Genomic DNA, 16,294 nt, shown 5'->3' with positions numbered 1-16,294 from the left:
ATCAGTGGTGGCACACCACTCCTGGATTGCGGACAGACAATCCGGGATGAGAGAGGGAGAAGAGGTGGCTGAGGGGAGCCTGAAAGCGAGCTGAGTGTCATTCACATAATACTGAAAGTTGGAGCAGAGAGCAGCTATGTGGTGGGCGAGAGGTGCCAGGTATTGGTTGAACAACCAAAGAGAAAGATTAGACCCCTAGGGAACACCACAGGTATGATATGCTATGGCATTTATAAAGCACCTATACACAAGTGTTTCAAGGCGCGATGAGGCAAGGGAGGGGAACACAGGGAGGACCGACAACGATCCTACTAGGCCAGGTGTCATTCAGATCGCTCAAGTGCGTGGGAAGGAGCAGGGACAGTGCAGTACATGAGAACAGATAATAACAATAAGTAAGTAACGGCCAGCATGTGGCAAGTACATGGGTAAGTGCAGATATCAGGTGTCAAGGGCTGGTATGGGGACTGTAGAGAGAGACCGCCTGACCCTTGCCATGATAAATGCAATTGATTGTTCCGGCCAGCACCTTTTGTAGTGTGCTTTGGCATATACTGCTCCTAAGTCTATTGGAAAATTGCACCTACATCTTCATATGCTATGGCTCATATGTTTGCTTCTTCATCTTATTTCAACCTGGATGTAAAAGCTTTCCCTCCCACGCAGGTACATGGCAGACACTGAAATTATTTAATGGTATGTAGGTAAATGTTGATACCTTAGAGCCCATGGCAGGTGTGCATAGCAATCAAGGTCTTCGAACCTGGGCTTCAGCGGTGAGCACAAGCCTGCGTTTCAATCTGTCTGGCGGCTGCTTGCACTGGTTTCACCTGCTCCCTCCCCACCATAAAAAAAATAAAGGAATCAACTGTCCACCTCTGTTCTCCTACCCTTTGCTTCTGACCACACCTCATCTATCCTTCTCTGGAACACCAGTGAAATGGAGAAATGGCTCTTAGTGCATGTCCCTTTTTCTTTTTATGGCGGCCATCTTTCTTTGTAGTTTTATTTTTTGGTGGAAAGCTTTGCGTTCCACCTGAACCTACAAAAAAATGCCCATCAGCACCCCGGACGTTTTGCCAGGATACTAATGACGAAAATGACCAGAGGGGTGTACCATACCGTCCTGTGAGGGACGCTGCCCCCTTTAATGACCCTAGCTTTGCTGGTGGGACATTACCAATCAATGCAGCCCGCCCCAAGTTCATTGTCATTAAAATAGAATCTGTGTCTCCAGTGTTGGCCGGGAAATGGCTTCCCCTTGCGGCCTGTGGTCTGTGCATGAATGTGCTAAATCGTACATCACTGTGAGGAGGGGACTGGGTCTCGTGGTGGGGTCAGAATCAGGATTTCCCTGGTTTCAAGTCATGACCTTCCCCCTGACTGACACTCGGTAGGATCTGGGCTAAAGTCAATACATACTCGCAGAGCATGCCTGAGTAAACTGATCCTCCTCAAAATACTGACTGTGTATGTCTTACTTTCTGAAGGAAAAGTGTTTACTTTGCTGTTAGCTAGGGGAGGCGACAGGAAGTACGTTGTTTAGTCAGAGTTCGCGCTTTTGGAAAGAAGGAACTCTAAACAGGTCACTGCTTTATGGGTGGAAAGTTGGGTTGGGTTCCTGGTCGCCGGTAAGGACTTACCGGTGAGGATGGAGAGTCGTCGCGTGGCGGGGAAAGGATGATTGCCCGACGTGTCCAGGATATCCAGTTGGTATACGTCGCCACGGATGTGGTAGACCTTGCGGTGGAAGTCCTCAATGGTGGGTGTGTACTGTTCCTCGAAGCGGCCGCTCAGGAAGCGCCCCACGATGGCACTCTTACCCACGCGTGAGGCGCCCAACACCACCATGCGGTACGAGTTCTTAGCAGGCACTGCCAATGCACAGGGCGTGCTCGGGGACGACTTCATTGCCGGGACCCGGGACACAGGCTGGGAAAATGCAGAGAACCCCATCAGAAACAAGTGGATTGAGTGCAGCTCCCACACTCAGTCCTTACATTCCCTTACAGTCACGTGCTATAATGACTCGCAACTGTGAAATATAATGACTTGCAGTTTAGTTACATGCTCTAATCGCTCACAGCTAACAATCAATCGTACATTCAAATCACTCACTTCTCATTGTAATCACTTTCAGCCATGCCTGGATCTATGTGATGTCACCAAATTGAAATTTCAGAGAATACTTTTTTATCTAACCTTTTTTACTGAAAAAATGACGATTTTTGTTTAATTTGCGGGGTTGCTCCCCTAGTTCTCCCCATTTCCCTGTGCTTCTAAACCCTTGCCAACCCCCTCCCCACCCGTTTTTAGCCCTTTCCCCCACTCCCACATATACATTTTAATTAAACATTCAATATTGTTTCGGTATTTCCGTTTCGGTAAAAAAAGTAATTCTCTGTTTTCTATTCAGTAACTTCACTGGATACCCTTATAAACACTTGCAGCCACCATTGATAATCAGCTGCTGCAAAACATTATAATCCTTCAAGTTATTCCTCAAAATCACTCACACCAATTATTATCAGCACTCACAACCACTTTTTCTAATCAGTTACAGCCACACATTCTAATCACCCACAATCATTCCCAGCCACACCTTATCCCGCCCATTACCTTCATTCACACCCGCCTTTATCGCCACCCACAGCCTGTGATCACTTCCAGTCACATCCTGTTATCACCTGTAGACACGATCCAAATTCATTCATGGCCACATGTTAAGTCACTTGCAGGGGGGAGTTGTTATCACTCACAGCCGAGTTACATGAGATCAGTCATACCCTTGCTTTATAATAGCTCAAAACTACATGTGATATTCACTCACATTCACGTATTTCCGGCGGCCGCAGCCAGGTCTTAAATAATGTCTGATGATGACTCATGTGCAGCCCTTATTGTTATGACTCTCTTCCAAGCGCCACAGCCACTCAGTGATAGGCTGTAGTGAACCACGCTCATGTATTAGCCTTAGCCCCCCCTAAGAACACATTCCACCGCTGGTATTTTAAAAAAGGTAGCAGGCCCTCCTCTCCAGAAAGAACATGGCATGATAACCTGTTCTGAGATGAGAGTTTGCAGCACACGCTTTTTGCTCACAGTACCTTTCACAGATGGGAAATATCTATTTGCATATCAGTCTTTGTCCCGCCCACATGGGCAGTCCAGCACTGAAATGCTATGGCAATTCCTCTCTGAACAAGAGTACCAACAGCAACCCCATACACGTGTTTCAGCCTTGTTGGGCCTCATCAGTGAGGTGAAGTGGCGCCTCTCTGAGCACAGTGAGCAGGGAACCCACGTCTGGTTGGCCCCAGGTAACTCAGGGTGACCAACCCCAAGTTCCTTGCAAATATGTTTCAAAAAAGGGTATCAGGCGCCCCTCTCCAGAAAGAACATGGCATGATAACCTGTTCTGAGATGAGAGTTTGCAGCACACGCTACAACTTATTTCTGGAAGTTGAGCGGAAGACAAGTCTGCTGTATTTATATCAGTTCATTTCAGAAGTCACTGATGTTAGCGACACACGCCCTTCTTTTATAGCTTGTTTCTAAGCCCTCCGACCAACGCCCAGAACTGGCAGGACTTTTTGCTGGAAGAGTATTGCTCATCTAAGATTGGCACAGGTGACACAGCTCTAATTAAGCAGTGTAACCTGGATGGTGACACGGCAAAGCAATGGTTAAAAGATCATGCAACTGTAAACTCAGGGAAACTCCAATATCCGCCCGATGGAACCGTTGCTTTAGCAACAGCGAAATCGCATACGATGAATGGGGAAACTTGGCTCAAAGCATCCACTAAATGCAATAATCATAATTTTGCATTTATATAGCGCTACGAACCCTCGGGCACCTGAGCGCTGCTTTTAAAAAAAATATTTGTATTACCCAGGGTGTGCGGTGGCATTTATCGCCCTCGGAAGGATGGAAAGACTGAGTTTGCCCTGTCGGGTTTCTAACCTGCGTCAGCAGCCTCTGCACGGAAGTGAACGCGAGCGCTCTCCTCGCTGTGCTGATTTAGCTGCGACAGACTGCAAAAAAAAATCCTGGACCTCTGGCCAGGCCAGGCCTGCCCATGTGGTGATTACTCATACGCCGGAGGAATGGGGGATTTTCTCAGCAGGACTGTATACCTGTGTGAGGGTAACTGGGCGCGTACCCAAGTCTTAGCAAGCACCGGGTATAGCGCCCGTGCATGGGGGCAGCAGTAGCGAGGATCCCTGCAACTACACAGTGCTTACACGGCTGGATAGATCAAGGAAACCAAGCCAGTGATGTGGGCGCCGCGAAAAACCCGACCCTACAAAGACCCAATGAAAAAAAAGGTTTGCACTTTTCAACCATATACATGTGGGTGTGGGTGATGGTAATTCATTATTGCATGGGGCTATTGGGCAGATGCGGGAGTCTCCCCCCCCCCCCCCCAGCGTATAAAGTGCAACCACGAAAAAGCGGTCATTTTTGCCGCAGGATTTTCGCGGCGACCATATCACAGAGACCCAAGAGCGCTGACTGGTTTCCGAGAAGGGTGCTCTGTGATGTACAACTTATTAATACCAAATGTTATTTGCATTCAGGGCATTAAGGAGCGGAAACGCCCCACTTTGTGTAGCTTACACGGACTACTCGGCTGCCTTCCCTGGAGCATATGTGTGGACTAGTCTCGAGAAATGGGGCCTTGGCCATTGCTTACGTGAGCTGATAGTTTCATTTGCATGAAGAGGCCGCGGCTGAATGCAGAGGGAACATTTTCTGATGGATTTCGAACTAATCAGCGACTTAAACAAGGGTGCGTACTTGCCCTTCTCCTGTTTAATCTTATCTTAGCAGACCTGCCTTTGGCCCTAGAAAACATTAAAAGGGTGCCACCCAAAATGGACTCTCACCATGCAGGATGGTTGGCCAATGCGGGAGACGTGGTCCTTTGTGACCTCACAGAAGCGGGCCTACAAAGAACCCTCGAGGCCGGCGTGGAGTCCTTATTCTCAAAAGAAACACCTAGCGATGAGTTGCCAACAAACGAAAAGAATGAATTTTACTGACAGGGAGGCTAGGAAACATTACACCTGGAAAATAGACAGGAAAGTGATTGAAGAAGCTTCAGAATGCTCTTATCTTGGCATGGCCCTGAACAATACATTGTGCATTAAAGACAGGAATGTGTAGAATTGTACGGTATTCAACTAATATATACAGGGAAATATTCATTTGAAATGTCTAAGGGTGGTGGAATCGATATTTTGTGTAATGGATGTGGAAGTAATACAATGCTGTTGATGTAGTCATCTTATAATTTTACTGTACACCATGGTTCCATCCTGTATGAAGAAAATGTTTGTTGATATACTAATATAAATATAATTTAAAAAATAAAATAAAAAATACATGAAAAAAAGACAGGAATTTAAAAAGGGAAAACAAATTCCTTCCAATGATGGTTTCTTTGAGAGGCTTTGAGTGGCTGCGGGGAGGTTACTCATAAATGCCACTGCTCGTAGCAGACAAGCAGGGGCCTGGCCAATAATAACTCATGGCATGGAAACTGGATTAGATGCCCATGGATGATTGTCTAGTGATCGAAATAAAATGGTTGCATTTTGTTTGTTAGAATATTTGTGATCACATTTTTACTACAAAATGCTGGGGGGAAACCACTACACTCGTCCCGGTACCCCTCCGCATCCCCACCATCAATACTGCCTGACCCCAAGTCACCATCTACATTTTGGAAGATGTATAACCGTGTTAGCTCTTTGCACAAAAACAAAAGGAGAGGCTGCCAACCCAGCCCTCCTCCTGTTTCTGAATAAAGAGACATCAAGCAGCAGGCAGCCCATTGCATTCATGGAGCTGAGGTTAAAGGGTTGCCCGGAAGGGTTAGCTACCCCCACAGGCATTTCTTTAACCATGACTCCTTGAATGCAAGGGTTGGGGGGTTACTCTTGTTTGTGGATCTTGTTGCTTAGGCCATGCCCCCTAAAGAAAGCCCCCCCCCCTCAATTTACCACCCCACTTAAAGCACTGTTTGAGACTGTTGTTCAAGTTTGAGGGAGAGATGCTCGTGCCATTAGTATGAGGGTGCCTTGGTTGAGGCTGTTAGTCAGGTTTGAGTGAGGGAGAGATGCTCACGGCATTAGTACGACGGTGCCTTGGTTGAGACTGTGCTAGATAAGTTTGAGGGAGAGGTGTTCATGATGTCAGTACAAGGGTGCATTGGTTGAGACTGTGCTAGACAAGTTTGAGGGAGAGATGTTTGTGACATTAGTACAGTCAAGTTAGAGGTAGAGATATTTGTGCCATTAGTACGCAGGTGCAATGGTTGGATCCTTGTTAGTCACGTTTGAGGGAGAGATGCTTGCGCCGTTAGTAAGAGGGTGCCTTGGTTAAGACTGTGCTAAACAAGTTTGAGGGAGAGATGTTGGTGACGTTAGTACGAGGGAGCCTTGGTTAAGACAGTTAGTCCAGTTTAAAGGAGAGATGTTTGCACCATTATTAGGAGGGTACTTGGTTGAGACTGTGCTAGACACGTTTGAGGAAGAGATGCTTGTGCCCTCAGTACAAGAGTCACCTGGTGAGGTCTGTGTTAGTCAAGTTTGAGGGAGAGATGCTCACACTGTTTGTAGGAAGGTGCCTTGTTTGAGACTGTGCCAGACAAGTTTGAGGGAGAGATGCTCGTGCCATTAGTACGAGGGTACCTTGGTTGAGACTGTGTTAGTCAAGTTTGAGTGAGGGAGAGATGCTCACGGCATTAGTATGAGGGTGCCTGGGTTGAGACTGTGCTAGACAAGTTTGAGGGAGAGGTGTTCATGCCGTTAGCATGAGGGAGCCTTGGTTAAAACTGTGCTAGTCAAGTTTGACGGATAGATGTTCATGCTGTCAATACAAGGGTGCACTGGTTGAGACTGTGCTAGACAAGTTTGAGGCAGAGATGTTTGTGCCATTAGTACGAGGGTGCCTTGGTTGAGACTGTGCTAGTCAAGTTAGAGGTAGAGATGTTTGTGCCATTAGTACGCAGGTGCAATGGTTGGACCTGTGCTAGTCACGTTTGAGGGAGAGATGGTTGTGCTGTTAGTAAGAGGGTGCATTGGTTGAGACTGTGCTAAACAAGTTTGAGGCAGAGATGTTTGTGCCATTAGTACGCAGGTGCAATGGTTGGATCTGTGTTAGTCACGTTTGAGGGAGAGATGCTTCCACCGTTCGTAAGAGGGTGCCTTGGTTGAGACTGTGCTAAACAAGTTTGATGGAGAGATACTTGCAACGTTAGTACGAGGGTGCCTTGGTTGAAATTGTGCTAGAGAAGTTTGAGGGAGAGATGTTTGTGCTGTCAGTACAAGGGTGCATTGGTTGAGATAGTGCTAGACACGTTTGAGGGAGAGATGTTTCTGCTGTCAGTACGAGGTTGCCTTCTTGAGACTGTGCTAGACACGTTTGAGGGGGAGATGTTCATGCTGTCAGTACGAGGGTGCATTGGTTGAGACTGTGCTAGAGAGGTTTGAGGGATAAAAGTTTGTGTTGTCAGTATGAGGGTGCATTGGTTGAGATTGTGCTAGACAAGTTTGAGGGAGAGATGTTTGTGCTGTCAGTACGAGAGTGCCCTGCTTAGGTCTGTGTTAGGTAAGTTTGAGGGAGAGATGCTTGCACCGTTAGTACAAGGGTGCCTTGGTTGAGACTGTGCTAGAGAGGTTTGAGGTAGAGATTTTCGTGCTGACCGTACACGGGTGAATTGGTTGAAACTGTGCTAGACACGTCTGATGGAGAGATGTTCGTGCTGTCAGTATGAGGGTGCATTGGTTGAGACTGTGCTAGACAAGCTTGAGGGAGAGATGCTCGTGCTGTAAGTATTAGGGTGCATTGGCTGAGATTGTTCTAGACAAGTTTGAGGGAGAGATGTTTGTGCTGTCAGTACGAGGGTGCCTTGGTTAGGTCTGTGTAAGGTAAGTTTGAGGGAGAGATGTTTGCACCATTAGTACAAGGGTGCCTTTGTTGAGACTGTGCTAGAGAGTTTTGCGTGAGAGATGTTTGTGCTGTCCGTACAAGGGTGCATTGGTTGACACTTTGCTAGACACGTCTGAGGGAAAGATGTTCCTGCTGTCAGCACGAGAGTGCATTGGTTGAGACTGTGCTAGACAAGTTTGAGGGAGAGATGCTCGTGCTGTAAGTACGAGGGTGCATTGGTTGAGATTATTCTAGACAACTTTGAGGGAGAGATGCTTGCGCCGTTAGTACAAGGGTGCCTTGGTTGAGAGTTGAGACTGTGCTAGAGAGGTTTGAGGGGGAGATGTTCGTGCTGTCAATACGAGAGTGCCTTGGTTTCTGTGTTAGGTAAGTTTGAGGGAGAGATGCTTGCGCCGTTAGTACACGGGTGCCTTGGTTGAGACTGTGCTAGAGAGGTTTGAGTGAGAGATGTTTGTGCCATTAGTACGCAGGTGCAATGGTTGGATCTGTGTTAGTCACGTTAAATCTTTTTAGTTAGCCAGAATTAATATGTAATATGCAATATGTAATATGGAATTGTTTTTTTTTATTTTCTTCTTCTTTTCTCTTCTCTACTCTTCTCTTCTCTTTTTTCTCTTTTTGCAGTTTTTTTTTTAGTTTTATATTTTATATTGTATTTATCTTTGATCTTATATAACTTATCAGTATGTGTAAAGTTTAAATATAAACTGTAACACATTATTAATAAATATAAATATAAGTTAGTCACGTTTGAGGGAGAGATGCTTCCACCGTTCGTAAGAGGGTGCCTTGGTTGAGACTGTGCTAAACAAGTTTGATGGAGAGATACTTGCAACGTTAGTACGAGGGTGCCTTGGTTGAAATTGTGCTAGAGAAGTTTGAGGGAGAGATGTTTGTGCTGTCAGTACAAGGGTGCATTGGTTGAGATAGTGCTAGACACGTTTGAGGGAGAGATGTTTGTGCTGTCAGTACACGGGTGCCTTGGTTGCGACTGCGCTAGAGAGGTTTGAGGGGGGGATGCTCGTGCTGTCAGTGCAAGGCTGCATTGGTTGAGGATGTGCTAGACAAGTTTGAGGGAGAGATGTTTGTGCTGTCAGTACGAGGGTGCCTTGGTTTCTGTGTTAGGTAAGTTTGAGGGAGGGATGCTTGCGCCGTTAGTACAAGGGTGCCTTGGTTGAGACTGCTAGAGAAGTTTGGCGAGAGATGTTCGTGTTGTCAGTGCAAGGGTGCATTGGTTGAGATTGTTAGTCCAGTTTGAAAGCGAGGCGTCGAGCTCTGGTGTATTGAGGTGTGTTTCAATTGCTGGAAACTCCTCGAAACGGAAACTTTTTAAGCACATTCTCAGTCCACGAAGTGTCAAGAGATATCCAAGTTGGCATCGTTAAAGCTCGAGCTGGTTTAGGGCCACCGCCTTCGGCACAGTGCTCCGCGTCCTTTCTACGCCCCCAGCCCCCACACACACTCCCGCGCCTCTTTGAAGCAGTCCCAGTAGGCACGAGATGCTCTACTAATCACCGATAAATAGCCGCAAGTCTCAGATTTATACCTTCTGTATTCTTTGCTTTCCGCGGGCTCTGCGTGGGTGCCTGGGGTGAGTGCTTAGCTCGCCGAGCTAGCTTGGCAGCTCGTACCTGGAAGCCTGTTTTTTGTCATAGAACTGCCCGTTCCCCTCTCCACCTGGCTGAATAAGTCTGCGCGTGGATGGCGCGCCATCGTTTTGTAAACGTGTTGGATTTCTTGCTCGTGCTTTAAGAAGAGCAACTGCTGGATATGAACTAGGAGGTCCCCCGTGCCCTAAACCACGCAGACTTTTCTGAAGGCCAAGGGGGCACCATATACCCCCGAAGACGCGCCGCGGGGGAGGGGGGGGGGGTTCCATGCAACGGCCTGCAATGTAAACACGAGTGTCAGCTGTGCGTCGCGGGGGCTCTTTCGAGGCTCAGCGACACCGAGGATTCGGGAATTGGGCCGGAACGCGTATCCCGAGAGTGCCAAACCCTCCCAGCTACTATCAGCACTCACGGCCACATGCTATAATCACTCATGTCTTAAACCTACTCATGCCCACTTATTATAGTCATTCGCGGCTAAAGGTACTCAGCATAGTCATTCTCAACCACGTTTTATACTCGCGTTCTTGCAGCCGCCTATCACCGCCCCCTCCCCTTCCCAGCTGTGCATCATCACCATTTTATGTCACTCACAGTGCCACGTACCACCTGACTCCTGCATACTAGCTCACCCACGTCTTATAATCACCCTCCTCTTAATAACACATTTATAATTCTGTGCCCGCTCCTCTCTCCCCCCGCCCCCCACTCTCTCCCCTTCTTACCTTCCCTGGCAGTTGGGCGTCCTCTGCTGCCCCCTCTTGGCCGCTTTTCTGGGGCCCCGCGTGGATGTCACGGGTCGGCTCTGGCAGCCGGACGCCGGGGAGGCCTCCGCTTGACCCCAGAGCCGGGCCTCTCTCCTTACCCCCCAGGGTCTGTCTCATTCCTCCGACTGCGAGGGGTTCTTCTCTCTGCCAAATAATGGACTCCCAGTCACTATAACTTAATGTACGCCCATTAATGAATGTGCGTCACAGAAGTCCCTCTACCTTAATAACACGCTTCTAAATGTTGCCCAAATGTTAAGACTGCGCACTCGCAATGATTAATATATCTCAATGACTTCGCGTCGGCCACTAGAGATGGACACTGGTCCCGAGTCTGTAATTTAATAACTCCGCTCAGATGGGACTGAATAGCGCATCTTCGTGCCGGTCCGAGTACTTTAACAATGCCCCGGTCGCGACCAACACAATAGCACAATAAAGACTTCCTGCGCTGGTCTTACTCCTCGGAAATAGTTCTGTGTTTGAGAGGAAGGCTGTCACCTCACGCCGCTCGGCCAGTTAGGGTGATACCATTTGAAAGCGAGAAGCGCCAGAAACCGAAGATGCGCAGCCCAGGATCTGCGGCGCCTCCACCAATCACGCAACCTTACGCCTAAATAGCAATGTTTTTTCCCAAGAGCTGCGATCTGTTGTCTGATTGTTGCCGCAACCTGCCTGGCTCCAGAGATGAAAGAATAAAGCGAATCCCGAACGCAAAAAACCTGTTGAATGTCCAATGCCGCACATTCGTCCGGTGAGAGAAAAGCAAATCCCGGCGTCGCCCCCACTAGCCTCTGGGCGCTTGCTCTTGAGGGCAGCGGCTCTCTCCCGCGCGCTGATCTCGCTATCTCCGGACTCGGGGCTGATGTGGAAAGCCAGTTCACGCTTCTCTCTGGCAGTGCTACAGGGGGGCGTGCGGCGGCACCGGAGGCGAGGGTCCTGAGGACGCAGGGTCTTCTTCAGATGGGTGTCGGTGCCTAGGCGGGTGCGCGTGTTCCCTCGGAGGGGACCCCGGACGAGCAAAGCGTGGTGGTGACCAGTCAGGGACTTCACTCCTTCAGAAGTTCAGGGCGCTGCTGCGGCTATGATTTCAGGCAGAGAGTGGGGGCAGCGGGGCAACGGTGGTGGGCGAGGTGACTTTCTCTGTCAGGAGTGAAGGGGTTGCGCCCGTTTGCATCGCTGGAGGCGAGTGCAGGGGCGATAAGAGAGGACCTGCAATAAGGGGAAGAGATCAGAGCTCGTGCAATCACTCAGCAGTGCCCCCGCCTCCTCTCTCTTTCCTTCGCTGCCTCTGTGTACCTCCCCTCTTACTGTGCCGGGGAGAGACATTCGTGCTCTCTGTGTGAGAGTGAGGTGCGTGCTATGAGACTCCGGAGAGACGGGGGTTGGGACCCTGGCACCGCGTTTCTTCTATGTGAGGCCAAGATGCCTCGGCTTCCTGAGTGAGGGCGACACACTGTCCTCCTTCTGTAATGTTTACCAATAGACTTGGCAATGTCCACGTGTAAAGCTTGAAGCTGTGCTTGAGACTGGCAGTTGGACTTTAAATGCCCCAGGGATATCCTGAGAGGTCCAAAGGAAGTCCCCCTTAATGACCTTCATACCCCAGCTGCCCCAACTCTTAATTGAATGTCAAAAAGAGGGCTTAGCAAAACACCTGGCTCACCATTTGGTAGCACAATTGAACACGTAGACTGTACGCTCTAGAAGGCACGTGGACTTGCTCAGATCATAGCATGGCACGTAGACACAATCTCTATATCTCTATAGAGTTCTAGCAGGTTATTATAAAAATAATTTTAAAAAGAAGCATTTATTCACAGAAAAGTGCCACCCCCACGTGCACAAATATCACTGGCACCCCATCCCGGCTAGGATTTGTTTCAAATCCATTTTCCTCACCTACAAGGCAACCACTGCCTGCATGCTAGCCTACCCGATGGCCAAACTAAAAACCTCAGGCAGCACACTATCTTGTTGTGAGACCATCAACAGACTGGAAACTATACTGGCTAGCAAGGAGAAAACTAGGAACGTTCCTTCTTGTCAGGAATGGTGGTGTGGTGGGGGCTGTTGGAGGCCTCTGCTGTCAGATTCTTGGTTCCGGACTGCAAGGGAACTGCATTTCCCACAATTCTTGGGGACGCATTACATTGCATGGTACGTTGCACTCTGGAGCCATTAAGTGCTCCTCCCTCGCCTGTGCCCGGTGCTAGCAATTGAAGCTAGGCTGTGAGCACGGCACGGGCGGGGATTGCGGAGCAACGTTTGGTGATTCTTCCAGAGGCAGCTGACTGTGGGTGCCCGGACGCCCAATTTGAATGCCGTTTTTTTTCACATGAAGAGAAGGACTTGTACATTAGAACTTTAACACTCCCATTGTGAGAAATGAAAATCCATGCCAGCACAGATGCTGGAGCATTTTACTGGCAGAGAGGAAGGGAGCGACAGAAACGCAAGTTGCGTTCTCGCCCTCCTCTCTGCCATACAAATGCTTGAAAATGGGTCATGGTCTAAATGGAAGGCGTTAAAGCCTTACTCAAGATTTTTACGCCTTCCATTCACATTACGTCTCAATTGAAAATGAGTTCCAAAGCATGTTGCGACAGTGAGATTCTCTCAAGTCTAAATACAACATTTCTGGATTATTAAAAAAAAGAATACACTTACACATATTCATTTCAAAAGTCGTATTTCATTGCATACATTCATGCCACATATCCCTGCATTTGTAGGGACCATGGGAATAAAAAATAAGTATTTCATGAGCCTGTCATGTTGCTAGGATGGAATATGATGTTCAAGGGGCTAACCTCTGGAACTCACTACCCCCCCTCCATCAGACTAGATCCATCATTCAATGCCTTCAAAACCAGCGTCAAACTCTGGCTTACTGATAAGCCTTCCAATAATTGAGCCCTAATGATCCTGCATCACAATGATCTTGCATCACAGCCCATTGTTTGCCTGATATCCCACTGCTCCTCATCTCATCTTTTACCTGTCTAAATGGTCAGACTATTCTGTAACCTAAGTCGACCTGCTCACCATTACTGTGTATAGCTGTACCTATCTTGAAGTTCCGACCAATATGTAAATTGTAACCCAGATCGACCATTCCGCCATCACTGTGCTTATCCTGTATGTAAATATGTATGTACCTATGTTTTCTGCCTGTAACATGCTAAGTTTTCCAGCGCCCAGCTACCTTAGGGTTAGGTGTGTGATAAAAATAATAAACAAATACAAAATACAAATGAAATAAAATATCATTTTAAATTCAAAGGTGTGCAGAGCATACAACCCTTATCTTTTCACGAGTTCATAAATATGATCAACTTATGAAAACGATGGGGGTATTCTCTGGGAGTGTCTGCCTATTAACCAAGTCAATGGAAAGACTTGATCAATCAAAAAGTGTGAGGTCACAATGATATAGTGTGGGAATAATTCCAATTATACAAGTATAAACGCAGAGGTAAAGTGGGGTGCTCTGGAAGTGAAGGCTGCAGAGAAGGAGAACACCTGTTCCAAATGGAGGAGAGCAGAGTTTGGATATTATCTAGAGGTGGTGTGACCTTATCCATGAGGAAACTTGTACCTGATGCAGACCTACTTTCAGAGAGGGAGAACGAGATCAGAAGGGGCCAGCTGACTGGAATTTCCCTGGGAACACTTGAAGGTCTCTGCTCGCTCTGGGCCTCATTACGAGGTTGGCAGTAATCACATAACACTGAATCTGGCATCTGACTTCCCATTGCACCAGGACATTACACGTCCCGGCGGCGCAGAAAGCGAGGTGCCGGATTTTGTAAGGGAGTGGGAAGTGGGGAGACGAAAGCACTAGCACCGTTGCTAATGGTGACGGTGCTTCCATGACGTATCTGCCTACCGGGATCGATGCGCCTGCCAGTGCAGACCTGTTGGACGCAGCGGCCCCGGGAGGCAGACTCAGAGGGCTTCATTACTAGTCTGGTGGTAATCCTGCCGGTGCGTCCAGCGGGTTGCCGCTAGACTCCCCATATTTTACGGCACCTAGCTTCCTGGTGCCACTGGGGCATTACAAGTCCCGGCAGACTGGGAAGCTGGGCACTGGAAAATGTTAGTCCCCATTCCCATTACTAATGATGAGAGTGCTTCCGGGATAAATCTGCCTACCAGGGCCGCTGCGCCCAACAGGGTCAAACCTGTCGGGTGCAGCAGGCCCGGCAGGCAGATTCAGAGTGTGCTGGTCCAGAAACAAGGGTGCCGGTAGGCTTACTGGCACCCTTGTTTCCCGACCACCACACTCATAATGAAGCCCATAGTGTGGCGGTCCGGAAACAAGGATGCCAGTGATCTTACCGGCACCCTTGTTTCCGGATTGACATACTTGTAATGAGGCCCTCTGTGTCTTAAAGAATAGTTAAAATGTGAGAATGAAAATCTCCCAATGTAATTGGACATAGGCCCTCTAGAACCATCTTTCTGCTATGTCTCAGGAGTGGGTGGACTGGTAAGGAATTGTAGCAGGAGCTCATTCTATATAGAATGCTTGTTCAAGTAAAGTGAGAACAGCGCTTTGTTTTCTCACTGTATTAAAAATAGCCAGATTGGTTTTACATGGGATAAGATAGCACTTCGGCACAGATAAAAGTGCAGCTCATTGTAAATCCAAAGCCAAACAAATGAAACCCTGCTAGTTTTCACAGGTACAGTCTGACGCCAGATTAGTGAAAGGTGCACATTTCATCATCTCCAGGATTGTTTGATCATTTATGACCCGTGAAAGACATAGATAGTTAAGAAGACAGAATGGGTAAGAAAGGGACCTTCCACAGAAAATGATGACAAAGTAATTAACATTAATTCTTCGCTCATAATATCGCACAGTAGGGGAGGGTTCTGCAGAAGTGGGACCCTGTAGGTGAAGTAAAGTGGGAGGGGTATTTATTCCTTTATTAGAAAATTATACAAGTATTTTCCAATGTTGAATGTGCAAACCACGACACTGTGCATTCAAAATTGATAGCATACTGTCCCAAAATATATGTATCTAGACCCTAATGCAAACTACCATAGATTGTATTTAATTTCCATCTATATGCTAGAAACCCATAGCACCACACCCACAGAGGGGGGATCCATTTCAAATGTGTTTTTACATTAATCCTATTTTTCAATGCAATCATTCTTTGATACTTATACTTGCTATTGATAGTGGAAAGAATAATATGTTTTAATTTGCTAACTGAAGAGAGTTTTAACACACTAGCTGAAAAGTGGCAATGTTGTCGTAGAATTAAGTGTGTTGCTTAGAGGTAGCATTGTATTATTAGGATTAGAAATGATTTATGGAATTTTAGGTGTATGCACGATTTATTAGCGAGGATCGCACAGGCAGGCGCATTCTTTTTTCTGTGAACCAGTTACAAATGTATCGATATGTCATTGTGGTGATATCCCCAGCATTACATTAGAGAGCCACTTTTCAAGGGATCTTATTTGAATAAAATGAAATTTTGATTCCTAACACAGCCTGTTTCTTATCCCAGAATTGTGGGCTGGGATTGTGCATCAGGGGCCATTAAATTAGGGATGCACCTTAGCGATATCTACAAAATATCCAATAACAGTTACAAGCCTCTAAAAACATTAGAGAATAAGAATCTCGAAGACAGTCTAAGTTCACTTGTGGATACTTCCGCTGCAAGGCGGCTCGGTCTCCTACCAAGACAGAGTAGTCAAAGTCCAGGGCTTAAGGGTTTCACAACACCAGTTGATGTAAATGTCAGCCGTTCAGTTATTTGTTCTCAGGCCTTGGTGATGATTTTGACATGGCTTAGTCAATCATGCAAACTAATGTTCCCAAAAATAAAGGGTTTGGACTGGCCGTCCATAAGGGTGTAAAGGTTTTCTCAAGATGGACACAGTTCTTATTCCAAAAGACATTTCAGTCACTGGTAAGGCTGTGAT

The 16,294-nt window shown here is 47.4% G+C and overlaps 1 protein-coding gene across 1 annotated transcript in view; it reads right to left on the bottom strand.

Annotated features, from left to right (window-relative positions):
* The window catches only part of LOC138582753 (GTP-binding protein Rhes-like), a 108,913-nt gene extending 97,262 nt beyond the window's left edge, over window positions 1–11,651 (bottom strand). The window contains exons 1-2 of the mRNA XM_069654355.1: window positions 10,298–11,651; window positions 1,644–1,932 (exon numbers count right to left, since the gene is read on the bottom strand). Of these exons, the coding sequence (XP_069510456.1) occupies window positions 1,644–1,932; window positions 10,298–10,456 (448 nt within the window). The 5' untranslated portion in view covers window positions 10,457–11,651. The remainder of the gene's footprint in view (window positions 1–1,643; window positions 1,933–10,297) is intronic.
* Between the last annotated feature and the right edge of the window lie 4,643 nt (window positions 11,652–16,294).

This window comes from Ambystoma mexicanum, chromosome 3q (assembly GCF_040938575.1).
Source record: "Ambystoma mexicanum isolate Mex_15411 chromosome 3q, UKY_AmexF1_1, whole genome shotgun sequence".
Taxonomy (NCBI): Eukaryota; Metazoa; Chordata; class Amphibia; order Caudata; family Ambystomatidae; genus Ambystoma; species Ambystoma mexicanum.
This window is presented reverse-complemented; position numbering and strand designations above follow the sequence as displayed.